Source organism: Rhincodon typus, chromosome 23 (assembly GCF_021869965.1).
Source record: "Rhincodon typus isolate 14 chromosome 23, sRhiTyp1.1, whole genome shotgun sequence".
Classification (NCBI taxonomy): Eukaryota; Metazoa; Chordata; class Chondrichthyes; order Orectolobiformes; family Rhincodontidae; genus Rhincodon; species Rhincodon typus.
Genome location: NC_063354.1, coordinates 15,895,847 through 15,922,791, shown reverse-complemented (window position 1 = coordinate 15,922,791; position 26,945 = coordinate 15,895,847). Strand labels below are relative to the sequence as shown.

The following is a 26,945-nucleotide window of genomic DNA, read 5'->3' as shown; positions in this document are numbered from 1 at the left end:
AATCATTAACATATATTGAATGGATTTCTGAACAAGCACATTTAAATGCTGAAATCATCCTAAACTCTCTCATGTAAACCAGCAGTAAGCTGTGAGGGAACGTTCGTTTTGGTATTTCGTTTGACCCTTGAGGGACCCTATGCAGTACTGCCCACTGCTTACTGAAATTCCCAGCTACTAAATGCCAATGAGTGAATCACACAGTGTAATTGGATAACTTAATTAAGGCTGCAAATTCTCAAATTCAGAACATTTGTTTACTTGCATCATGAAACTGACTTAGCACCTTTATAGAAAGATCCTGTGATTTTCCATTTATGTGCAAGTCATCACAATCCGATGGGGACTTGCTCCTTCATTAGAGCAAGAGATGACTGATGGGTGAGTTTAATCTGAGAGTCACCACAGCGGTGGATGTTGAGTTGGTAAAGTGGTCCTGGAACCAGTTCCTAGTATTGATGATGTTTCCTCCGGGTGCTCCGGTTTCCTCCCTCAGTCGAAAGATGTGCAGGCTAGGTGGATTGGCCATGCTAAATTGCCCGTAGTGTCCAGGGATGTGTAGATTAGGTGGGTTATAGGGGAATGTGTCTGGGTGGGATGCTCTGAGGGTTGGTGTGGACTTGTTGGGCCGAAGGGCCTGTTTCCACACTGTAGGGATTCTATTCCCTAACCCTTTTGCAATAGTTCAAAGTTAGAGTTACATGCAATATTAGGTGTTTTCTAAATGCAAATAATTGATAATATAAATGTTATGCTGGCACAAGGGTAGGGAATATAACATTTACTCTTCCTTGAAAAGGAATGATTAGCTTTGGTTGAACTTAACTTGATCAGAGTCAAGCCATGTTTGGATTAAAATCAATAAGCTGGTAAGAAAAGAAATGTTGCCAAACTCAAATTAGTTCTGCATAAATTGTTTTAAAATGAATTACTTTTTTTACATTCATGTTAATTGCAGGCTATGATATCTATTCAAATATTATTTCAGTAAAAGTTTTAGATTTTGAGATTGAAATGGAAGGCAACATTGTGTAACCTGAGATGACACAGAAATTCCAGGAAACCTCTGGATTGGAATCATCTGCATCACTCACCGATCACATTCCTCAACCCAGAACAGAGTCTGCATTGGCCATGTCTGAAACTGTAGACTCCAATTTCATTGATATGTCTGAAACTCTAAGCGAGTCTGAAGTTATCTCTGAGAACGTACCATCAGCTAATGGAGCGACAGCTTCTCTCTCATCTTCTGAAAGTTCCATTCAAGAAAGTTCCTGTCTTCTGGAATCTACAAAGAGTCCCAAGGTACAGTATCATCCTAGTTTTATATCCTTGTAAAAAGTGCACATTCCCCATTGGATTGTGGTCAGATAAGCGTTTCTCATATTGAATGCAAGAACAGTTTATGATTAACCTAGTTAATTCATCATTAAATATATTGCCATTCCTTCATTATCACTGGGTCAAAATCCTGTAACTCCCTCCCTAATGACATTGTGAGTCTACCTACAGTACGTGGACCACAGTGGTTCAAAAAGGCAGCTTACAATCACCTCAAGGGTGAGTAGGGATGGGCAATAAATGCTGGCCTCGCCAGTGACACCACAGTCCCACAAATGAATAAAAGATGAATTGTTCAATCTGCTGAACTGACCTGTGGGGTAGAGGCATTGGGGATGGATGATGTGCCAAAATCTGCAGAGAAATAATTGAGTGACATGATACGGTTAGAGTGGATGTTATTTAGGACTCTTAGTTTGACTTTGTAAAAGTTGAAACAGAGGAACAAATCTAATTAATGAGATTCCAACATGGAGTTGAAGGAAGTTTGCCATGGAATTAGTAGGTGACAGAACATTGAAGGATTTTGTGGAGGAATAAGAGTTTGGAAATTGAGCGATCATTGGACGGTCTTCAGGGTTGGACTTGTGTTTTGAGAAGAGGTTTGATGATAGTGGCTTAGGAAGAGTATATTTGAGGGAGAATTCTTTGTCATAGTTAATCAGTTATGGGGACATACAAAGTGAAGTTGGATTATAAACTGATTAATGGGAAGTAGGATGTGAACAAACTGAGCTCAGATAGAGCATGATTATTTTTATTTATGTAACTGATGCCAGTGGGCATGAATAGGAACGGTGCAGTTAACGTCCATGTCCCTTGTTAGAGAGCAGATGATCAGTCAAAATTCCTCATCAAGATTGAAGTCTCTAGAAACCACACATTTGAGTGAGGATGATATCGATTTTTTTTTTGGGGCACCATATGTTGAATAACTTGTTAACAAGTGAGGCACTTGACAGTGACAAACTCTTCAGTACCAAATCTCAACAAGAGAGGAGCAGAGAAACCTGGGAGGGAAATAAAACACCAGAGTGAGGAGACCTCTTTGCAATTTGCAGGAAGATTTTACTCCCTTCCACGTGAATAGAAAGTTACAATTGAAGTGGTTATATTGTACTTCAAGTAGCACAACCTTCATGGTTTATAAGAGATAATGTTACAAATCTCAATTTCCACCAGGTATCGCTACCCAATGAAGTGAACAAGAAATTCCAAGAAACTCCTCCAAAATCGACAACAGCAAATGATCATCTAGATTCAGTCTCATTAGAACCTGCATCAAAAATGCTTACAATTCTACACCTGGGTGACATTGATGTGTCTGAAATTGCAAATGACAATATATCTAACTTAATGTCAAGCATTGATGATGCATCAGCTTCTACAGAAAGACTTTCTCCTTCACTTCCTCAAAATGAAACAGAAGGAAGAATGGACCTACAAGAATCTACAGGAAAGAGTACTAAGGTACGTTTGATATCACTGACAGCCTAATTTTTTGATTTGTGATTATTTGCATATCTTGTGAGTACAGTTATGAGGAAAAAGAAATGTTTACAAAGAATTTCTGGTGATCTGAATGTAACAGGATTTACAATGTTTTGTCAAGTCTCTTTTTGAAAAACCAATCAGTGTTACAATGTTTAAGGTAGATTGACAATTTGGAAGTTTTAGTGTTTAGAGTACCTTCTATATTATTTGTTTTAATTTAGCTTTTAGTCAAAATTGAGGTGTTTTCCTCAGTCCTGTGCTTCGTAATGAAGCCTGGCTCCAAGTTGCCAATTAGAATTTGTTAGGTTTATTGACCTAGTAACCATGCAGTTAAGGTGAACTGTTAAGCTTGTTCTATGTTAAGCTTGGACTACAAAATGGACTACAAGTACTGGGAACCCAGATATTTGTTCATCTGTCTTCCGTGCAATGATTCCTATTATTGTGTCTTTCTTTATTGATTATTGTTGGGTCTAACTTCAAAGCCCTTAGATATTTTCAAACATCCTTTAGCATGAAAGTTAAACCATATGGATGCATTTTCCACCTGACATGGTACCAGAACAAGTCTGATTATTTCTCCAAAATGTCTCATTACTATAAGACCCTGTAAGGTGTGTATTCTTAAATCTGTACTTTTTAAATTGATCAGTTATGATTCAATTGACATTTGATTGTTGTGCTATGCTTTCTTTCTTTGTCTTTTTGCTTCTTTACGTTATTCTATAAATAAATATGATGAAGAATCTTAAATCTATAGCATTGAGTTGGGAGCGTGCAACTTTCCACCTTTTGGAAGTCTAATGAGACATATTCTGCAATGATCTACATCAGCACCAGTTGTTAAATTGGGGATTGTAATCCAAAACATATATAGACACATTTTCACATTTCATAAAGCTAATAAAGACTGTCTTTTGCCTATGTTCAAAGCAAGTTTATTCTGAAACTGAAATTTAAAGTATGAATTTTACGCTGAGACTTAGTGGCTGATTAGATATTTTCTGTGATGCAGGGAAACCAAAAACAGAATAGGAAGAAGAATGGAAACAATCAAGCCCCCACTTTACCAGAGAAAGCTGGAAATGTGCCTCATTTCCCTGAGGAAAAATCATCTGCACATTCCACTCCAGCGGTGTCTGCAAATCAGCAGAAGAAATTGAACATTGTCACAGCAATGAAAGGAGGTGAAACTTTACATAAAGATCAAGGAACTGTTGATGCTGGAAATCAGAAACCAAGACAGAAATTGTATGAAAAGCTCAGCAGGTCTGGTAGCACCTGTAGAGAGAAAGCAAACTCAATGCTTCAGGTCCGGTGACCCTTTTGCAGAATGTTCTGAGGAAGGGTCTCCCGGCCCCAAAATCTTAACACTGCTTTCTCTTCATAGGTGCTGCAGGCCTGCTTAGTTTTAATAGCAATTTCTGTTTTTCCCTCTGGAACTTTACATTCCCGCTCAGAGAAATGCAAGGAATTGTGAAATTTACAACAGAAGAGCATAGCCACTCACATGATGTTTTGATAATATAACGTAAACTTTCCGCTAATTACTTCTTACAAAATACTGGAATGATTAAGGGAGAACTGCTGTTTCTAATATACATGTGTGGCCTGGATTCATTCTTCTAGTTCTTGGAAGAACAGGTAGATGCAGTTAGCAGTTATTCATTATTCTATATAACACTTAGTCATCCTTTGATAAATTGGAGCCTGCTATCCCATGGCCAGCTTTTACAAGTAAATAAGTTTTAGGTCATAAGTTAACCCCAACTAGAACAATTTTAGGGTGAGCAGACTTTTCCTATATTCTATTTCCCATTGGATTCATCAATTGTGATGAATGTTCCAGACCTACTGATGGAACAGAATTTACTCAACACCCAGAATGCATGTAACGAGCATTGCGTTAAGCATTCAGACCACTGTGATCTAGGCTGGGAAGATTGATAGATCGGAGGGTAAAACCAGAAGCTGAACTTAATGATTATGACTTTTTATGTATTACTACAGAAGATAAAAAAGACTCATCTCTCCAAAAAAATGCTGTCAGCAATACTGAGGGTGTGCAGAGTAAAGGAAAGAAGAAGGTGAGTATTGAACAAGAATGACAAGACATTTTGTTCCGGAGTCAAAGGCCTAAATAACATTGTACAATATAACTCACAAGTGATTTGAAATCCTTCTCTTGCGGCTATTTTAACGGAGGTGTTGTTTTGTCTTAACAAATTAAGATTGCTAGAAAAATCATATGAATGTGTTAAATATTTGATTGTGTTATTATTCCACAGATTAATTTCAGGTCCAATATCTTTTACAAATAGAATAAACAACTCATTTATATTGTTAACAATATCATTTTTTTGTCTGTAAGTATATCTAAAGAAAGTTACTACAGTATTGCAGTAAAAAGAGTAATGTTGCCAAAGTTTATTTTATCTCACAATTATCAGGACAAACAGAAGAATGCAACGTCTCAAACAATCACAGAGGATGATGTTACAGGAGAAAAGAGGACTGACTGTTGGGCAAATTGACTTCAGTTGGCTAAAGTGTTGCCATGGCGAAAGAAACTGGAATCCACAAGTTTCCCAGTCAATTCCACATTGCTTTGTCCATGGCAATGCATCAGTCATTTAGATGCATCAGTGTTAACCCTTAGTCAACTTGTTTGTGTTAGGAGATTAGGCATCAGGTTAAGTGCCACACATCAAAATATCATGCACCTTCATAATGAGACAATTTCTAAGACAGGATTCAACTAGTTTACAAAAATGCCACCTTGTACTAAACACAATTTTGGCAGCATCTCAGCTCTAGATGTCACCTTGGCCAGTAATAAGGTTCTTCACATAAAGTATTTGGTGAAAATTGTCTCCTTTACTTTTTACGTTGCAGTTAAATTTATGGCAAAACTGTTTCACACTAATGCTTTACCTTACGGTTGTAAAGAATACTTCTGCTTTTGGACCATGGACTAATCCCACGGGGAAAAATACTGCTTAGAACCAAGGAAACTGTGGAAGATTTAGTTAAGTTTTACAAATGGGTTACTGGAACTCATTGTGAATTGAATCCACAATGTTGCCCTGTTCAAGCAGTGGGGGTCAACACTGGACACATTGGCTCTGTGTATGTGTGTTCAGGGCAGGTTTGCTTAGAGATAATCTTTTTTCTAATCAACTTGTTTAGAGATGTTGTTACACACCCCTGGAGAAGGCCGGTCTTGAACCTGGGCCTCCCAGTCCAGGGATAGGATAGTGCACCACAAGAAGGTCTTCAGAGCCAGTCTTCTGATTGACTAACCAATCAGAATCAGCTGTGTGTTCAGGGGTGCTCAGCACAGTAACAACCCCCTGATTGGTTCAAGTGCAAGTAGCTACAGCCTTGTATGTGGACACTACAGGAGAACCATCTAGCTCGCAAAGAGAAAGCTTCTTAATATATCTCTCCCCCTGCTGGGTGGAGAACTAATCAAAAATCTCCAAGTTGCTGTTCTCACTCATCATATCCCTGTAAATTGCTCTCTCTGCAAGTTGTTGGTTGAAAAGAAAACGTGGACAAAATATCTTCAGAGACTTCGAATGAGTGAATCTACAAACACTGAATGTCAGATTACGAACAGGTGTATCCATCACCTTGTGGCCTCACTAATGAGACAAAAGGAATCGGAAGGAACTGAGGGAAAATAACTCATTGTCACCTGTAATCCTGACTAGTGCCAGAACTGTGCTTTTTTACACCTTTCCCCACCTGTATTATTTGTGTTTTGTCTTGTTTCTGTGTGTCTATTGTACGTGTATGGGAATTTTAATAAAGAGTAGAGTTTAACTTGTAGAGTTAAAAGTTAGCAATTCCTGCTTCATTTTTGCTATTGGTTAAAAACTGACTGACTGCAATAAATAGTGATTTTCTTGCTAATGATAAAACAGTGGTGTATGTATCCTTTTAACCTGAGTTCAATAGTTAGGTGAAATTTGGCAGTTTGATGATTTAATCAAATTTCACATTTTGTGATGACTCCAGGAATAGTGGGACTTAATGTCTAGTGCACTACACCCGTGAGTCATAACACAGTACAAATGCATCAACAACACTGAACTGAGGACTTTTAAAAGTATTGGGTACAGTATTGCTGCTGCATTTTTGTTCAATCATATTGGTTCATTCATTAATGATGGTTCTTGGCCACTGACTTGTCTTGTACGGTCTCCTTTTATTTGTTTATATTCTGATTTTATAGTATCTAGCACTTTGAGAAAGGACCAGTAAACCACATTTCCTTAGCCTATTCTTTAAATAAGTCGAATGTCTGAAAACCTACATTCCAGACATAATGAAGCACCATGCCTAGCTTATCTGTTCAGTTTTCTGGAATAGATTATTCCTAAATGCTCAATGGGTTTTTTTCAACAGAAAAGGCGCAGAAACCGAAGTAGAAAGAAGTCAAAAATCTCGATACCTCAAACTGCTGCAGCAGACCCAAAAAAAGAATTGCCTGCCAGTGATTCAGCTGAGTCAACATGTGGAGAGCAAGCAGGTGGTGAGCATGGTCAAGATACCAGCCAGCCTGCTTACTCTGGTGAAGGTGAGACACTGACAGTTTAAAGATAAAACTGGATTGACCTACTGATTCCAAGCAAAATGAAAATGCATTATTTTACCACTGCATTAAAAACTTGACTGTGAAAGTTTGGGGCAAAATAAATTTTTCTTCTTCGTGGAGGCACAATGTGTTTATGTGTAAGACCACACTTTAACAAAGTTACATGTTGGTAAAAAGGACTTATTTGGTAGTGTAACAAACTGTGCAACTACAAATAGGACCTGAACCGCAACTTTCAGAACTATAGTGCGTTTTTTCCCATTTAAAAAAATATTGTGGAGGTTAGCATGTTCGGTAGTGACTAACCTGGCATCGGAGAGATCACCACCTCGCCTGCCAATCAGTTCATTAAAAATTTTGCTGAATTTCTCAACCAATCAGAGGACTGCAACTTCTGGGTCCTAAAGGCCTCCAGTCGAGCTTGTTGCTCAGAGGATACAATGGCAAGCAGAACTTTTTATACCCTTTCTGACGAGGTGTGGATCGTTGGGGAGTGGGTCGTCAGGAGGTTGGAGGAAAGTGCAGCCTTGTGGTTTTTAGAGGCCACTCCTTAGCCCCCCGTCGTCATTGTCTGTGTCTCTGATGGCCCCAGATGAAGGCAATTGGAGCTCCTACATACCCACAAAGCTTCTTGCCTTTATTTAGTTAATAAGTGAGATGAGTATCTCTTCAGGATCAACTTGCTCAATTATTTCCTCTGCTCACCATCTCCCAGGAAGGAGAAATTTAAGACAAGGACCCAGAGGCACAGCCTCAGGGTGAAGGGACGACCCTGTGGAACTGAGATGAGGAATTTCTTTGGCCAGAGGGTGGTTAATCTGTGGAACTCATTGCCGCAGATGGCTGTGGAGGCCAGGTCATTAAGTGTATTTAAGACAGAGATAGATAAGTTCTTGATTAGTAAAGGGATCAAGGTTACAGGGAGAGGGCAGGAGAATGAGGTTGAGAAATATGTCAGCCATGATCGAGTGATGGAGCAGACTCAATGGCCTAATTTTGCTCCTATATCTTATGCTGTTATAGTTAACATTATTGTAACCTGAGCCAAGCTGACATGAGATAGATGGCAAATTGATCTTTTGGAGTATTTATACTCTTTTCTTTGCATAAAATATTGCCATGATTTGCTAAATATTGGAGCTGTTGACTTTATAATATTCAAACCCAAGTTGTCTAACCTTTATATGTCTTTTCGAATATTGTGCCCTACACTTTATTTGTTTGTGTCCTCCAGGTGCCAGTGAAGCAACAGAAGATGTTGCTGAATCCAAGCTAACCTCAGAAGAAAAACAATCGGAATCTACTGAAGATGTGAAACAAGTTGATCCACAAAATGCAATCAAACAGCAAATTCCTTTCACAAAGAGTTCTCTGGGAGATGATGAATATATCAAAAGTAAATCAAAGGTACAGTCATGTTAATCTTTAAAATGTGCATCCCGTGTTTTGCCAATTTTCTTTCATCCCCTGAAGGCATTGACTTCTGCTTGGTGTCAGTCATCATTTTTTTTCCTTTATTCATTCACGGGATGAGGGTGTCACTGGCCAGGCAGCACTTATTGCCCATCCCTAATTGCCCAGAGGGCGGTTAAGAGTCAACCACATTGCTGTGGGTCTGGAGTCACATGTAGGCCAGACCAGGTCAGGATAGCGGTTTCCTTCCCTGAAGGACATTAGTGAACCAGATGGGATTTTCCCAACAATCAACAAAGGTCATCATTAGACTCTTAATTCCAGGTATTTTATCGAATTCAAATTCCACCATTTGCCATGGCAGGATTCAAACCCAGGTTCCCAGAACATTGTCTGAGTCTCTGGATTAACAGTCTAGTGATAATACCACGAGGCCATCACCTCCTCGCATATGTGCCTGACACAGGGTTTCGGCTTGAAATGTTGACTTTCCCGCTCCTCTGATGCTGTCTGACCTGCTACGCTTTTCCAGCCTCGCACCTATAGGCTCTGCTTCTAGCATCTGCAGTCCTTATCGACTCTATAATTATATGCATTCAGATATGGGTTATTGCCAGTGAGGCACCATTCTCAGTTTCTAATCGGAGCTGTTAGGACAGCTAGCATTGAGGGTATCTCTGGCTGACTATTTTTCCCACTCCTTATTGCAGGGCGCGGAGGCTAGGGTTACCTTCCCAGCAGCTGAGATCAATGAACTTTGCATATTCTAAGAATCAAGTGGCTTTAATATTGTACCAAACTACTCATCCAGCAGGGAGCTGGGCACATGTTGTATTACAGAGAGATAGAATCTCATATATAGGATTAAAATATGATATAAAATTATGAGAGAGACAGATAGAATGGATAGTCGGAGACTTTTTTTCTAGGGTGGAAATGTCAAGTACTAGGGGAATAGGCTTAAGGTGAGAGGACAAAAGTTTAAAGGAGATGTGAGTTTTTTACACAGAGGATGGTGGGCGCCTGGAACACGCTGCCAGGGGAGGTGGTAGAAGCCAATTCAATAGCAATGATTAAGAGGATTTAGAAAGAAGCATGAACAGGCAGGGATTAAAGGGATATGGACTATGTGCAGGCAGATAGGATTAGTTTAGAATGGCATCATGGTCAGCACAGACATGGCGGGCCGATGGGACTGTTCCTGTGCTGTATCGTTCTATGTTCTGTGTTATTTCCCATTGGATGTTTCAACTTCCTGGGAAATTCCCACTGATTCAGCAGCGTCAGTGCCAATGCACAGCTCCAGTCAATGCTGCTGCAATGAATGTCTTCCTAATGGAAGATCTGGTCATCAACTAAGCTCTGATCTGTCACCCACCAGTGTTCACCCATATCGTGTTCAGCAACAGGGGCTTTCCAAATTCAGTGCTGCGCCATATCTTCACAGTGCAATGCACAACTGGAAAGGCATGAATTCCATCATTCTTTAAGCGCTTATGGTGGCAACTTAACTGATTGGAAAACGTGAAAGGAGCATTGACATAGGTGAAATTAAGTTGCACCAATTTAAATTTAGAAAATTAGACTTTTATTAGTATTTTGGCACACACCAATGTATCCATTCAAATTCATGAGTAGCATATATTGATATTTAATAGGAGGATAAATTATAAAATTCTTCAATCTTTCAACATTATTTTGAATTTGGAATATGTCAGACATGTGACTAAATTATTTTAATTTTTTTTAAAAACAGAAGAAGAAAAGGATGATGAAGGAAGATGAAGAGAAAGATTCTGAAAAGAAAAGCAAACTGCAGCAGAATATGGACATGGTGGAGGATGAGCCTATGCCTGCTGCCACAGAGAAGGAGTTGGAGCTGGAGGTGGGATCTTCATCTCAGATCAGTAATGTGGACTCCAAGGATCCAAAGGAAAGTGGAGAAGTAAAACCTCAGTCAGAAGTGGATGTTAAAGGCGGAGCTGCTGGTGTTTCCCAGAGTGGTCAGGGCAAGAGTGATAAAGACACAGCCAAACCAAAATCTGCTAAAGATCAGTCAGCCAACTACAACACAGGCAGGAGTGACTCTGTACAAGTAAATCACAAAGCCACTCAACATAAGGTAATATATACACCAGTCTTTTCCACTTCAGGCACAGGTTTGTGTTTTGGTTAAAAATTGCAGGTGCCAGAAACTAAAAGAAACAAAATGATGGCCCCAGGAACTGGTTGACACAGTTCCCATTTCACAGGAAGAAAACAGCTGTCGAGGACTATGAAGGGAGTTAAAAGGAAGGAAAACTAAGGAGATATTGCTAATGGACTTGTCAGAATTCAAAAAGAAGGTATAAAAACTAGCATCAAGGCACTTAACCTGAATGCTCATAGCATTTGAAACAAGGTCGATGAGTTAACGGCACAGATAGATCATTGCGAATGAGTATGATTTAGTAGCCATTATGGAGACATGGTTGCAGGATGGTCACAACTGGGAACTAAATGTCTAGGGGTATCAGACTATTCGGAAGGACAGACAGGAAGGTAAGGGAGGTTGTGTAGCTCTGATATTTAAGGATGACATCAGGGCAGTGGTGAGAGATGATATAGGTTCTGTGGAGAATAAGGTTGAATCCATTTGGGTGAAAATTAGAAATTCTAAGAAAAAGTTACTGATAGGCGTACTCTATAGGCTGCCAAATAGTAACATCACATTGGAGCGGGTGATAAACAAAGAAATAACTAATGCCTGTAAAAATGTTATGGCAATTATCGTGAGGGATTTTGATCTACACGTTGATTGGTCGAACCAGGTTGGTCAAGGCAGTCTTGAGGAGGAGTTCATTGAATGTATCTGCGATAGTTTTCTTGAACAGCATGTAAAGGAACCGACGAGGAGCAAGCTATCCTAGATCTGGTCCTGTGTAATGAGTTAGGAATAGTTAATGATCTCAAAGTTAGGAATCCCTTTGTAAAGAGCGATCACAGGATGGTGGAATTTAGAATACAGATGGAAAGTGAGAAGATACAATCCAATACCAGGGTCCTGTGCTTAAACAAAGGAGACTAAAATATAATGAGGAAGGAATTGGCTAAAGTTGACTAGAAGCAAAGACTGTATGGTGGGACAGTTGAGGAACAGTGGAGGACTTTCAAAGCAATTTTTCAAAGTGTTCAACCAAAGGAAAGATTGTAGGAAAAGGGGTAATCAGCCATGAATGTCTAAGGAAATAAGGGAGGCTATCAAATTGGAAGATAAGGCATACAAAGGTGGCAAAGACCAGTGGGAACTAGGAGATTGGGAAAACTTTAAATGTCAACAGAAAGCCACAAAGAAAGCTATAAAGAAAAGTAAGATAGATTATGAGAGTAAACTAGCTCAGAATATAAAGACAGATAGCAAAATTTTCTATAAATATATAAAATGAAAAAGAGTGGCTAAGGTAAACATTGGTCCTTTAAAGGATGAGCAAGGGGATTTAATAATGAGAAATGAGGATATAGCCAAGGCATTGAACAGGTATTTTGTGTTGGTCTTCACAGTGGAGGACACAAGTAACGTACCAGTAATTGATGACAAGGACACTTAGGTAGGTGGGGACCTAGACATGATCATTATCATGGAAGAAGTAGTGTTGGGCAAGCTAATGGAGCTAAAGGTAGACCAGTCTCCTGGCTCTGATGGAATGCATCCTAGGGTACTAAAAGAGATGGTGGGAGTAATAGGAAATGCACTCGTGGTAATTTTCCAAAATTTCCTGGATTCTGGGGCAGTTCCTGCAGATTGGAAAGCAGCAAATGTGACATTACTGTTTAAAAATGGAATTAGACAAAAGATGGAGAAGTATAGGCCAGTTAGCTTAACTTCTGTAGTGGGGAAAATGCTTAGAAGAAATAGCAAGATATCTACATAGTAATTGTCGCATTGGGCAGATGTAGCATGGGTTCATGAGAGGCAGGACATGCTTAACTAATTTACTGGAATCCCATGAAGACATTATGAGCACGGTGGACAACAAGGACCCAGTAGATGTGGTATATCTGGATTTCCAAAAGGCATTTGACAAGGTACTACACAAAAGGCTGCTGCATAAGATAAAGGTGCACAGCATTATGGGCAATGTATTAGCATAGACAGAGGATTGGTTAACTAACAGGAAGCAAAGAGTGGGGATAAATGGGTGCTTTTCTGGTTGGCGATCAGCGACTAGTAGTGTGCCTCAGGAATCAGTGTTGGGACCGCAATTGTTTACAATGTACACAGATGATTTGGAGTTGGGACCACATGTAGTGTGTCAAAATTTGCGGGTGACACTACGATGGATGGTAGAGCAAAGTGTGCAGAGGACTCTGAAAGTTTGCAGAGGGATATAGATAGTTTAAGTGAGAGGGCAAAGGGCTGGCCGATGGAGTACAATATTGATGAATGTGAAGTCATCCATTTTGGTAAGAATAATAGTAAAAAGAACTATTATTTGAACAGTAAAAAATTGCAGCACGTGGCTCTGCAGAGGGACTTGGGTGTCTTTGAATCACAGAAAGTTGGTTTGCAGGTACAACAGGTAATTAAGAAGGCAAATGGAATTTTGTCCTTCATTGCTAGAGGGATCGAGTTTAAAAGCAGGGAGGTTATGTTGTAGCTGTATAGGGTGCTGGTGAGACCACACCTGGAGTACTGCATGCAGTTTTCTTCTCCTGAGTTGAAAAAGGATGTACTGGGTACTGGAGGGGGTGTAGAGGAGATTCTGTAGGTTGATTCCGGAGTTGAGAGAGTTGGCTTATGAGGAGAAGCTGAATAGACTGGGATTATATTCATTGGAATTTAGAAGAATGAGGGGGGATCTTACAGAAACATATAAAATTATGAAGGGAATAGATAAGATAGAAGCAGGGAGTTGGTTTCCATGTGCGGGTGAAACTAGAACAAGAGGGCATAGCTTCAAAATTAGGGGGACCAGATTTAGGACCAAATTGAGAAGCAACTTCTTCACCCAAAGGGTTATGAATTTGTGGAATTCCTTGCCCAGTGAAGCAGTTGAGGCATCCTCATTGAATGTTTTTAAAGCTAAGACAGATAATTTTTTGAACAGAAAGGGAATTATGGGTTATGGTGAGAGGGTGGGTAAGTGGAACTGAGGTGCTGAAGGATCAGCCATGATCTTATTGAATAGCAGACCGGGCTCAAGGGGCCAGATGGCCTACTCCTGCTCCGGTTCTTATGTTCTAAATGGTTCAATGAGGTGCAATCACACATTCAGTGCAACGTCCGCAATGTTGGTGAGGTCAGGAAAGTGGGCAAAACATGTGTTTGGTCCTTTATTTGAATACATACTAAGCTTAACTCCTATTTAAGGCTTTTTCCAAAACATTCGACTGCCTGGAGCAGAATAGGCACTCAGATACTTGGCATTTTCCCTGGTGTATGATGGCTGCCGCTAATTCCCAAATGAATATCCAAATGTGGCTTTCAGCAGTGCATCAGCTCATTAGTTTTCAGGCCTCATAGTTTTGGCGAGGAGCTTCAAACTTCAGAAGTCCTTACTGAAAATCAGGGAGGATGGTGTAAAGTTTGGAAAGTTGTAGTTGATGCATGTCTGAATTTCTGGTATTCCAATTGAGTATTGGGAAGACTAAAGCTTTTGTTTTTAGTCCCTACACTAAACTCCATTCCCCAGCTCTGCTGTACCATCATCCCACTCCCCAGCAATAGTCTGAGATTAAACCACTTTCTTTGCAAGCTGGGTGTCACAGTTGACATTTGGAGCCTCCATCCTCATTCATGAGAACCGAGTGCCAATTATTTCCACTTCTGTAATAATGCTGAATTTTTCCTTTGTTTCCTCCTGCTGAAATTTTCATCCATGCATTCATTGCCACATAAATTTGACTATTACAGCACACGTCCAGGTCTTCCACTTTCTACTTTACAAAATCTTGAGGCCGTTCCAAAATTCTGACCCCTAGATCTTGAGTCTTTTTTTATTCATTGGTGGGATGTGGGCATCGCTGGCTGACCAGCATTTATTGCCCATCCCTAGTTGGCCTTGAGAAGGTGGTGGGGAACAGCCTTCCTGAACCACTGCAGTCCACCTGCTGTAGGTTGACCCACAATGCCATTAGGGAGGGAATTCCAGGATGTTGGCCCAGAGTCAGTGAAGGAACGGTGATATATTTCCAAGTCAGGATAGTGAGTGGCTTGGAGGGGAACTTGAAGGTGTGGTGTTCCCATGTATCTGCTGCCTATGTCCTTCTAGATGGAAGTGGTTGTGGGTTTGGAAGGTGCTATGTAAGGATCTTTGGTGATTTGCGCCAAGTGCCATTTCCCTATTATCCCTTTGCTTGCTGATCTATATCGGCTCCCAGTCAAGTGAGGCCTTTAAAAAGTGCAGACTTGTTTTCAAAATTCTCCATGATCACACCACTGTTTACCTCTCGGTTCTTCCTTAGCCCCAAACTACTCAAATATCTGCACTCTGCCAATTCTGAAACAGAAACAGAAATTGCTGGCAAAACTCAGCAGGTCTGGCAGCATCTGTAGGGAGGAAGCAGAGTTAATGTTTCAAGCCCAGTGACATTCATTAGAACTGATAGCAGCAAGGAAATAGTGGTACTTTTAATGAAGATGAGGTTAAGGTTGGGGATGAGTGGTGGGAGTGGTGAGTAGATCGGTGAAGGTGGAGCCCAGAGAGAGAGAGATAATGAAAGGGTGGGTAAGTGAGGAGATTATAAATAGAAGGCCAAGACAGAACAGAAGCTGAATAGGTGAAAATGAGAGCTGAGTAGGAAAGAATGGGCAGGCTGTGCTGAAAGCAACCCATGTCATTAACAGGACTGGATAAAAAACATGGAAGGATGGAATCAGTCTGTAAAGTTATTGAACTCGATGTTGAATTCTAGAGGCTTCACGCTTCTCAAGTGAAAAATGAGGTGTTGTTCTTCGAGCTTATGCTGAGGCTCACTGGAACATTGCAGCAAGCCTGTGACAGAAATGTTGGTCAGGGAACATGGTGGTGTGTTGAAGTGGCAGGCAACTGGTACCAGAAATTTCAGAATTTCTGAAGAAGGGTCCCAACCTAAAATGTCAACTTTCCTGCTCCTCTGATGCTGCCTGGCCTGCTGTGTTCCTCCACCTCCACACTGTGTTATCTCAGTTTTATTTATAAAGATGATTATGAACAATTAAACCTCACTGCATCAGTTTACAAAGCAATATTATACGCTGAAATCAAGGGTATTTCAAATAAATCCGTTTTATGAATTTACAAAATAAATAGTACAGTAATGTTTTGTTATGAAATACTCAGTGCACTACTTTGTATTGATTCCATCACTTGTTCAGGTTACAATTTATTTCTGAACTTTAACATTGAAGGAAAGCTGATTTTTGTAAACTGTTTCCATAGGATGCAAATGAAACAGGCAATGATAACAAGAATGTTCCAGAATCAAATTCAACACACCAAGGTGGAAACCTATCTAATGATCAAAAGTGAGTGCAACATTTTCCTAACTATAAAAACTGAAAAAAAACTGTGGATGCTGTAAATCAGGAACAAAAACAGAAGTTGCCGGAAAAGCTCAGCAGGTCTGGCAGCATCTGTGGAGAAAAAGTCCTGTTCTGAGGAAGTGTCACCAGACCCAAAACATTAACTCTGATTTTTCTGCACAGATGCTGCCAGATGTGCTGAGCTTTTCCAGCAACTTCTGTGTCTGTGTTTATTTTCCTAACAATGCTTTTTTAAGGGGGACATGTAACATTATTGCATTCGTGTTATTGATAAATGAGAAGCTTCTAAATAAATGACAACAATGATTTGATTTGAAGAAAAGATGGAACATCTAGTTTTGGATTTAATAAGCAATTTCAAAGGGCTTCAATTTCTTTGTTCACAAGCTGTTGTCAAAATCAAGCTGCCAGGAGATCACAACTCCAGGAAAGGAGTTGGAAAATGTATTTCTGTTCTCTCATGGCAGTTTTTCAGATTTTATATTTTTGCCCTTCTTCATTGCTACGTTTATCTATAAATCACAAACACCTCTTGTGTCTGCCAGAGATGGAAATGGAGCAGAACAGAGTCCTACCAGAAATGCTATTGTTTTTCAGCCTACTGTATTCCATTTGCAGCTGTATAGTGTTTTGCATGTGTCTCACAAGTCCATTTTCTGCTCACTTTCCCCTAGCCTTCGTTGTTAATTGCAACACGCTGTTCTCTCCATTGCATTCCACGGTCCCTCTCTGCCACCCTCTACTCACTGCTGTCCCAGACTAAAGCCAATCTTGGATTGCCCAATGGCTTTACAGTGTTTGAACCTAAACATCTTCTGCTCGGATTGCTGCAGCACTTGTTCTTGATTTTCCTAAGGTAGTGCCAACTGATCATTCCCTCCTCCAACTCACCTCCCATCTTGGACTGGACCATTATTCTTCTCACAGCCCCTGTCTTTATTTGTATTCTGTACTGTTAACTCTGTGTGCAACCCACACTAAGTTCTCTACACAGGTTTTCCCTCTGGCAGATGAGCATACACACCAACCATGGAGGTTGGTTAGTTCAGTCAACTGGATGGTTTGTGATGCAAAGTGATACCAACACAGTAGGTCCAATTCCTGCACTGGCTGAAGATAAATGAAAGACTGTCCTTCTCGACCATTCCCTTGCCTGAGGCATGGTGACCCTCAAGTTAAACATCACCAGTCTCTCTAAGCAGTGAGCAGTCTGCTAAACTAGTAGACTATGGTGACCTTTACCTTGACACTTACACATTATTCTGGCTCAATTCATGGAAATCTCACACCTGACTAGAATCCAGTTCACTAACAGAGACTTCTTTTCTGTCAAGCATTCCTGTGTTTGGATGTCCATTGCCCTGTTAATACACACTAGTGATACAATGGTTTACATCTCTATAGTGCAACATAGTGGAAGATATCATGTCTGCTCTCCTAGTGGAATTTTGGGCATTGAATAGATCTGCAGAGCTGGCATCTGATGACATTTGCAAGTGGTTTGTTGCAGGCCTCAACAGTTGAAATTGGACATTATTGCACCTGTTTTCTGCTTGTGAAACACGGTGGCTCAGTGGTTAGCACCACTACCTCACAACACGAGAGACCTGGGTTCAATTCCACCCATGGGTGACTGTCTGTTTGGAGCTTACACATCCTCTCTGTGCTGGTGTGGGTCTTCTCCCCTGACCAAAGATGTGCAGATAGGTGGATTGGCTATGGGAAATGCAGGGTTACAGGGCTAGGATAGGGGGTTGGAGAGCTGGTGTGGTCTGCTTCCACACTGTAGGGATCCTGTGAAAACAGGCACAAGGAGCAGCACAAATGTCCTGAAACCCAAGGAGCCAGAAATTACACTCAGTTTTTTTTTCTACAGCAGCTGTTTTAACCAGATATTATGTCCCTTTGTGTGTGTGCTAATGTGGGATCTAATGTCTGTTCAAGCAATTTCCTCAGGGAGTTTGAGCCGCCCAAGAGCCTAGCAGATTAACAAAAACCTGTTCTGTTGCAAGTTAGAGGTGGCATCCCAAGAAGTTGCCACTAGAAAGATAGTTTTCTTTTAAATAACATTTGGCACAGAACTAATGGCCACATGAGTGTTCCATTTTGCTCCATCGTATTCACTAGGGCTATCCAGCTTTTTTATACTCCATTGCCGCTAACATTCCAACATTTATTTTATGAAATGGCTACATGCCTATTTCAGACCCAAAACTGACCTTTCGGAGCCATCCCCCTACGTCTTTGTCTTTCTTTATTCCAGCTTTCCTTTACGCAAATCTGTCTGGTTGTCTGCTACTCAGATGTTTCATCTCTCCATCTTTGCAACATCTATTGTGTTTTGTCTCTCTCCTCATCCCTTGCATATACATCACTTACTATTTTGTCAAGTGGAAAGTTTTGAAATGAATCCAAGGAAAATGTTTCAGCTCATGTTTTATTCGACTATTATTGTGTCAGTAAGAGCTGCCTACTGAGAAAAATACATTACTGGCTTTGACCAAATATTAATAACAGAAAGACACCAGAACTGTGTTATTTGCAGTTAAGGAGAAATAATTTGATTCACCAGTGGATATTTAAATTCCAGCTATTACCTAAAAGCTCTAATGAACAAGAAGCAGAAAATATAAGTTAAGAAAAAGCATTACTATAGGGGAATTGGTGTACATTGCAGAGTTCAGCAATTTTCTGAGTAATTGTTTGCCTTTGGTTAAAATATCAACTTTAAGCCTAGACATTGGAGCAAATCTGATGCTTTTAAAAAAAAAGCAAATTATGAAATAAAAATAATATTTAAGGTTTTCAAAGATGTTAGTTTTCTAATAAACATAATTAAGTCATTAACTTTCAACGATCTGAAACTGGCAGAAATGTCAGTTTCTAAACAGGAGTAACAATCTGTGTTGAAATGACATCCTAGCTCGTCTCCCAGAAAAATCTTGATATCTTTCACACGTAATGAGTGACTGTCAAGTGCACTATCTAATCCTGTGTAGGCAAACATGGTAGCAACTTTATTACTGCAAGACCAAACAATGAAATTTATGTTCAACTTAATGCTTTTTGGTTGAGGTAAGAATGGTGACAAGGAGAGTATTTTGATTCTTTATTAGTATCACCTAATCTTTAACAATATGATTAATAAGTATTCTGGAGTCTTCAACACAAATCAGTACTGCTAACTCTCCATTTTCTCATTAGCTTTGATTATACCTGAATTTATATCAGGAAAAGAATGAAACCCATTGGATATTGCTGTATAATAGACAGAATTGTAGGGTCTTGTGCCACTGTGGTAGTGTCCCTACCTCTACACCATGAAGGTTGAGTTCAAGTCCCACCTGTTCCAGAGTTGTGCCATCCTCATCTGAACATGGTGATTAAAATATCAATAAATAGAGCCACGGAGTATATTTCCAGTTGTTAATCAAACATTTAATTCTTCTGTTTTTCCTTATTATAGGCAACCAGCAGCTTGTTGCAATCAACCTCCACCAGGCATGCTCACTGTCTATTTCTATGCAATAATTCCACATGAAATTAAATTTAATCAGATACATGATAAGTTGTTTTTACTTTTTGAAAATGGAAGGAGAATACTTGAAGTCATATCTATCCGGTAAGGTGAACATAAATGTACTGTATACTCAATGAATCACATTCTCTACTTTGTTGGATTCTTAGAATTTAATTGATTAGGCAGAATGTTATGATCAAAACTTGGAGTAAAGCATCTCTTCACTTGTCTATTTAGTATTGGATAGGATTTTCATGGGGCAATGTTTACTTGAATAAAACTCACACCCACTCTGGAAACTTGTAACTAACTGTTTAGACATGTCATTGAAAAATGCCTAGAGCAAAAGGATGTGAACCCAGGCCTTCTGGATCAAAGGTATGGGCATCGCCAGTATGTCACAAAAGCAAGATACTGACTTATCTTGTAAGTATATTGAATGAACTAGTTTAGACATGTTGTGACACATTTATAGCACACTACCACTCTGTCACAAGACCCCTTTATACCGCTTTTAGATATTTTCTGATCAACCTGTTCAGAGATGTAATGACACACCTCTCGCGCATGTGGGATTTAAACCCAGGCCACCTGGTCCAGAGGTAGGGACATTACCCCTGCACCACAGCAGCCCTTCTTCACACCCCATTTTATGATTATCTCAATTGCTGTTCGAGCCAAATGATATTATTTGTGCAAAGGAGCAATTGACAGCTCGTGCTAACTATTCATTGGTATAAAATGTCTTCAGGGGTCTTGTGGTGCAGTATTGTCCCTACCTCTGAGTTAGGAGGCCCAGTTCATTGTCCCAGCTGCTGCAGGGATGTTTAATAATATACCTGAATGTGGTTGATTAGTAAAATTTCTATGATGCTCTCAAGAATGGTTGAGTTAAAGTTCTAAATTGGAGGAAGGCCAACTTTGACAGTATTAGGCAAGAACTTTCAAAACTTGATTGGAGGCGACGTTTGCAGGTAAAGGGGTGGCTAGAAAATGGAAAGCCTTAAAAATGAGATAACAAGAGTCCAGAAACAGTATGTTCCTGTTAGGGTGAAGGGCAAGGCTGGTAGGTACTGGGAATGCTGGATGACTGGAGAAATTGAGGTTTCAGTTAGGAATAAGAAGGAAGCATATGTCAGGTCTAGACAGCAGAGATCAAGTGAATCCCTAGAAGAGTATAAGGGCAGTAGGAGTATACTTAAGAGGGAAATCAGGAGGGTAAAAAAGAGGACATGAGATTGCTTTTACAAATAGGGATAAGGAGAATCCAAAGGGATTCTGCAAGTACATTAAGAATGAAAAGGGTAACTAGGGAGAGAATAGGGCTCCTTAAAGATCAGCAAGGCCACCTATGTATGGAACTGCAGAAGATGGGGCAGACACAAAATTAGTATTTTGCATCAGTGTTTACAGTGGAGAAGGATATGGAAGATGGAGAACTTGGAAATAAATAGTGACATCTTGAAAAATGTGCATATTACAGAGGAGGAGGTGCTGGAATCTTAAAATGTGTAAAGGTAGATAAATCCCCCGGACCTGATCAGGTGTACCCTAGAACTCTGGGGGAGCTAGGGAAGTCATTGCCTAGCCCTTTGCTGAGATATTTGTATCATAAACAGCCATAGCTGAAAGTCCGTAGGTTGGCTAACGTGGTGCTACTATTTAAGAAAAATGGTAAGGAAAAGTCAGGGAATTATAGACCGGTGAGCCTGACATCGGTGATGGGCACGTTGTTGGAGGGAATCCTGAGGGACAGGATTTACATGTATTTGGAAAGGCAAAGACTGATTAGGGATAGTCAACATGGCTTTGTGCGTGGAAAATCATGTCTCATGAAGTTGATTGAGTTTTTTGAAGAAGTAACGAAGAGGATTGATGAGGGCGGAGTGGTGGACATGATCTCTATGGACTTCAGTAAGGCTTTTGACAAGGTTCCCCATGATAGACTGGTTAGCAAGGTTAAATCACATTGAATACAGGGAGAACTGGTCATTTGGCTCAAAGGTAAAAGAAAGAGGGTGGTGATGGAAAGTTGGCTTTCAGACTGGACCAATGGTGTACCACAAGGATTGGTACTGGGTCCATTGCTTTTCATCACTTATATAAATGATCTGGATGTGAACGTAGGAGGTATGGTTAGTAAGTTTGCAGATGACACCAAAATTGGAGGTGTAGAGGACAGCAAAGAAAGTTACCTCAGAGTACAATGGGATCTTGATCAGATGAGTCAATAGGCCAAGGAGTGACAGACAGAGTTTAATTACAATAAATGTGAGGTGCTGTTTGGGAAGGCAAATCAGAACAGGACTTATACATTTAATAGTAGGGTCCTGGGGAGTGTTGTTGAACAAAGAGACCTTGGAGTACAGGTTCATAGTTCCTTGAAAGTGGAGTCACAGGTAGATAGGATAGTGAAGAAGGCATTTGGTATGTTGCCTTTATTGATCAGTACATTAAGTATGGGAGTTGGGACATCATGTTGTAGCTATACAGGGCATTGGTTAGGCACTATCGGAATACTGTGAGCAATTCTGGCCTCCCTGCAATAGGAAGGATATTGTTAAACTTGAAAGGATTCAGAAAAGATATACAGATTTTGCCAGGGTTGGAAGGTTTAATCGATAGGGGAGAGCTGAATAGACTGGGGCTATTTTCCCTGGAGCATCAGAGGCTGAGGGGTAGACTTGCAGATGTTTATAAAATCATGAGAGCACAGATAGGGTAAATAGACAAGGTCTTTTCCCAGGAATGGGAGAGTCCAAAACAAGAGGACATAGGTTTAAGGTGAGAGGGGAAAGATTTAAAAGGGGATCTAAGGGGAACTTTTTCACACAGAGGGCAGTGCGTGTATGGAATGAGCTGCCAGAGGAAGTGGTGGAGGCTGGTATAATTACAACATTTAAAAGGCATCTGGATGGTTATATGAGTAGAAATGGTTTAGAGGGATATGAGCCAAATGCTGGCAAATGAGACTACGTTTATTTAGGATATCCGGTCGGCATGGATAAGTTGGATCGAAGGGTCTGTTTCCGTGCTATGTATTGCTATGACTCTACGACTGAGTGATGCAGCGGTAGTATCCCTGCATCTGGCCCAGAAGCTCCCGAGGTGGCCTCCTCTACATTGGTGAGACCAAATGGAGGCTCAGAGACCGTTTTGTAGAGCATCTGCACTCTGTTCGCAACAAACGACAACAAATTCCAGTCGCAAACCATTTAACTCGCCCTCCCACTCCCTGGGTGACATGTCCATCCTGGGCCTCCTCCAGTGTCACAATGACACCACCCGCAAACTGGAGGAGTAGCACGTCATTTTCCGCCTCTGGGAGCCTACAGCCCAATGACCTAAACGTGGAATTCACCAGTTTCAAATCTCGCCACCCCGGCCTCATCCCATGACCAACCCTCCCTCTCATCCCCGCCTCCTTTACCTGACACAACCTGTCTATTTTCTCCCCCACCTATCCGCCCCTCACACCTCACTGACCAATCCCCACCACTGCCTACCTGCACTCACCTATCACCAACCCATCTACCTTCCCCATTCCCACCCCTCCTCTCTATTTATTTCTGAGCTCCCATCCCCCTCCCCCATTTCTGAAGAAGGGTCCTGACCTGAAACATCAACATCCCTGCTCCTCTGATACTGCCTGGCCTGCTGTGTTCCTCCAGTTCCACACTTGATTTAAACTTAACTTTTTTTTTAAGGCACAAAATAATTGTGTCTGATCAGATACATGTATAGCACAACCATTGTCCTATCTTAAAACCACTGTTCGAAGGAAGGGTCACTGGACCCAAAACGTTAACTGTGATTTTTTTTCTCCATGGATGCTGTCAGACCTGCTGAGCTTTTCCAGCAACTTCTGTTTTTGTCACTGCTCTGTCTTGTTACTCTTGCTGAGCTAGGATTCTGGAATGCAGATCCAGGGCTGATTTTGTTGAGAAATACCTCTGTTGTATCAATGGGATTTTAATTGCAATATTTTTATATATAGATTGAACACTAATTCAAGGATTTAGCAAATATTAGTGTGTCACTAGGTCAAATATGCAAGGCGATTATTATTTTCTGATTTTCTTTGTATCATTTAGGAATGTTAGTAAAGCTGGAAAACTTGTGCAGAGTTTCATCTTTCAACCGCTCATAATCAAAGGAAATTCCATCCCTTATTTGTATGCTGTAAAGAACAGGAATCAATGGATTCAAGAGATTGCTTCACGGTTTTTAACAATACCTTTTGATATAAATGAAAATGGTAAGAAACTATACAGTACCTGTATTGTTATTTCTGTGTCTTGACGATTTTGTTTGCTTGACAGATACAATGTGAAAAGAACTGTATATATCATTAAAAGGCAACGAGTACACATGGAAAATTTCTTATAAAACGGTGCTCCACTTCAAAAACTGTATCTGGTAGACAGTACTTTATCTAGAAGGGAAAGGACTTCAAATTTCTGTTGATAAGCTTGTATAAATGAGAGTTAATGTTTTCTAGTCACATGAAGTCAAACAGAAAATGGAGCAGAGGTAAAAAATTGTTTCCGGCTTTTTCTTTTGAGCAGCTTTCAAATAATACTGTGTTTATGCTCTGTGTTATGTAGCTACAGGTTTGTTACACCAGGCTTGTCTTCACAATGAGGATGATTTGCTGCAAATTCATGCTTTCATACTTGTCAGTGAACAGAACTCCAGTTGCAATTTTGTTTTGTCTTTTTCTCAATTTACTCTGCAATTTGGGCCCACAGATGGGTCTCAATGCTTCAGCTCCTAACCTTTCTCAGCTGCTGTCCACTAAAGTCTCCTAATCACTCATGCTTCTCCCAAGTTTGTAATTTCTGGTTCATATGCCCATCCAGATGCATTTTAAATGCTGTAATTGTACCAGCCTCCACCACTTCCTCTGGCAGTTTGTTCCATACTCACACCACCATCTGCATGAAAAAGTTGCCCCTTAGCACCCTTTTAAATCTTTCCCCTCTCACCTTAAACCAAGAAGGTTACCTCAGGGTACAACGGAATCTTGATCAGATGAGCCAATGGGTCAAGAAATGGCAGATGGAATTTAATTTAGATAAATGTGAGGTGCTGCATTTTGGGAAGGCAAGTCAGGGCAGGACTTATACATTTAATGGTAAGGTCCTGGGGAGTGTTTGCTGAACAAAGATACCTTGGAGTGCAGGTTCATAGTTCCTTGAAAGTGGAGTTTCAGGTAGATAGGATAGTGAAGAAGCTGTTTGGTATGCATTCCTTTATTGGTCAGTGCATTGAGTATAGGATTTGGGAGGTCATGTTGCAGCTGTACAAGACATTGATTAGGCCACTATTGGAATACTGCATGCAATTCTGGTCTCCCTGCTATAGGAAGGATGTTGTAAAACTGGAAAAGGTTCAGAAAAGATTTACTAGAATGTTGCCAGAGTTGGAGAGTTTGAGAGAGGTTGAATAGACTGAGCCTATTTTACCGGGACCGTCAGAGGCTGAGCGGTGTCCTTATAGAGGTTTATAAAATCACGAGGGGCATGGATAGGGTCAATAGAGAAGGTCTTTTCCCCAGGGTGGGGGAGTCCAAAACTAGAGGGCACAGGTTTAAGATGAGAGGGGAAGGATTTAGAAGGGAACAAGGGGGCAACATTTACATGCAGAGGGCAGTACGTGTATGGAATAAGCCGCCAGAGGAATTAGTGGAGGCTGGTACAATTACAACATTTAAAAGGTATCTGGATGGGTACATGAATAGGAAGGGTTCAGTGGGATATGGGCCAAATGCTGGCAAATGGGACTAGATTTATTTCAGATATATGGTAGGCATGGACAAGTTGGACCAAAGGGTCAGTTTCTGTGCCGTACATCTCCACGACCCTGAGACTCTTCTAACTTCCACCCATTCTCCTTCCACTGACATGAATTTCAGTGTACAAACCCCAATGCAGTAACTTTTGACATTTTCTTTGTGTTGCTTCCTATTATTGACCCATTGTCAGTATTTCCCCGGAGGGACTGCACACCTACTCCCTCTGCTAATGTGGTCTGTTGTCTCCTCCTAGTCTGATTTACTATCTCTCTAGTCTTTGTGATCCATTTTGGGCACACCATCAGAGAAGACAGCAGAGACCTACCAGTTGGGTGTCAGTCTTGGCTAAGTTGTATTGCTATCACCTCAGTAGAAGTTCAAACTCCTCTTTAGAGTTTTAGCACATAATCCAGTTTAAACACTCTGCAGATCTGAGAGGCTGATACATTGTTCTGAGCATCGTATCCAAGATGATGCATTAAATCAAAGCAATGCCTCTCCTATCATCTGGGCATGAAAGATTCCACGATACTATGAAAACAGAAGAGACACTCTCTTTACATCCTGGCCTCCACTAACATCACTGAAAACAACTATCTCATATAACAATCTGAAGCAGTTCCAGAGCTGACAGTCAATTAGATGCACAGATTAAAGTCTGAAGGCAGTGAGATTTATTCATTCACTTCAGTTGGGTTTTTAAGTGCCGTGATGAATAGGCAGTAACATCTACCTCACTTCAATCTCTTGACCCTTTATATAAACCATCAGATCCTGTTTCACTGATATCCAATATCATTATACGAGCCTTATCATTATCCTTATTTTAGCCTTATCCTGCCTGTGCTTACCTTTGCTTTTTTGCTCCTATCAAACCCCTGAAATTAGTTGGATCCATAAAGAGAACATCTTGAGCAAGTATTTCATTTATGCTCATGGCCATTTCTTGTCAACTCCATTTTTAAAGAGGATTGCAAATTCAGGAAGATCTCTAACCAGAAGCACTTGCCCAGGGAGCCTTGGAACTGAACTTAAAGTAATTGCCTGAATTTTGACCATCTATCCTAAATGTGACAGTAGTCTCGGGGGAATCGTTCAAACTGACTTCCTGTTTTGGACACAAAAGTAACGGAGCAGGTCAAAACAACATCAACAAGTTCAGTGATAGTAGGAACTGCAGATGCTGGAGAATCCGAGACAACAAGGTGCAGGGCTGGATGAACACAGCAGGCCAAGCAGCATCATAGGAGCAGAGAGGCTGACGTTTCGGGCC

The 26,945-nt window shown here is 40.5% G+C and overlaps 1 protein-coding gene across 2 annotated transcripts in view; it reads left to right on the top strand.

Annotated features, from left to right (window-relative positions):
- The window catches only part of LOC109919330 (E3 ubiquitin-protein ligase rnf213-alpha-like), a 167,523-nt gene that overhangs the window by 5,593 nt on the left and 134,985 nt on the right, over positions 1-26,945 (top strand). For both annotated transcript variants that reach the window (XM_048610749.1, XM_048610750.1), the window contains exons 2-11: positions 989-1,305; positions 2,524-2,811; positions 3,851-4,022; positions 4,846-4,922; positions 7,249-7,420; positions 8,673-8,845; positions 10,608-10,973; positions 16,252-16,337; positions 19,822-19,977; positions 23,970-24,133. In XM_048610749.1, coding sequence (XP_048466706.1) covers positions 1,042-1,305; positions 2,524-2,811; positions 3,851-4,022; positions 4,846-4,922; positions 7,249-7,420; positions 8,673-8,845; positions 10,608-10,973; positions 16,252-16,337; positions 19,822-19,977; positions 23,970-24,133 — 1,918 coding nt within the window. In that variant the 5' untranslated portion in view covers positions 989-1,041. The remainder of the gene's footprint in view (positions 1-988; positions 1,306-2,523; positions 2,812-3,850; positions 4,023-4,845; positions 4,923-7,248; positions 7,421-8,672; positions 8,846-10,607; positions 10,974-16,251; positions 16,338-19,821; positions 19,978-23,969; positions 24,134-26,945) is intronic.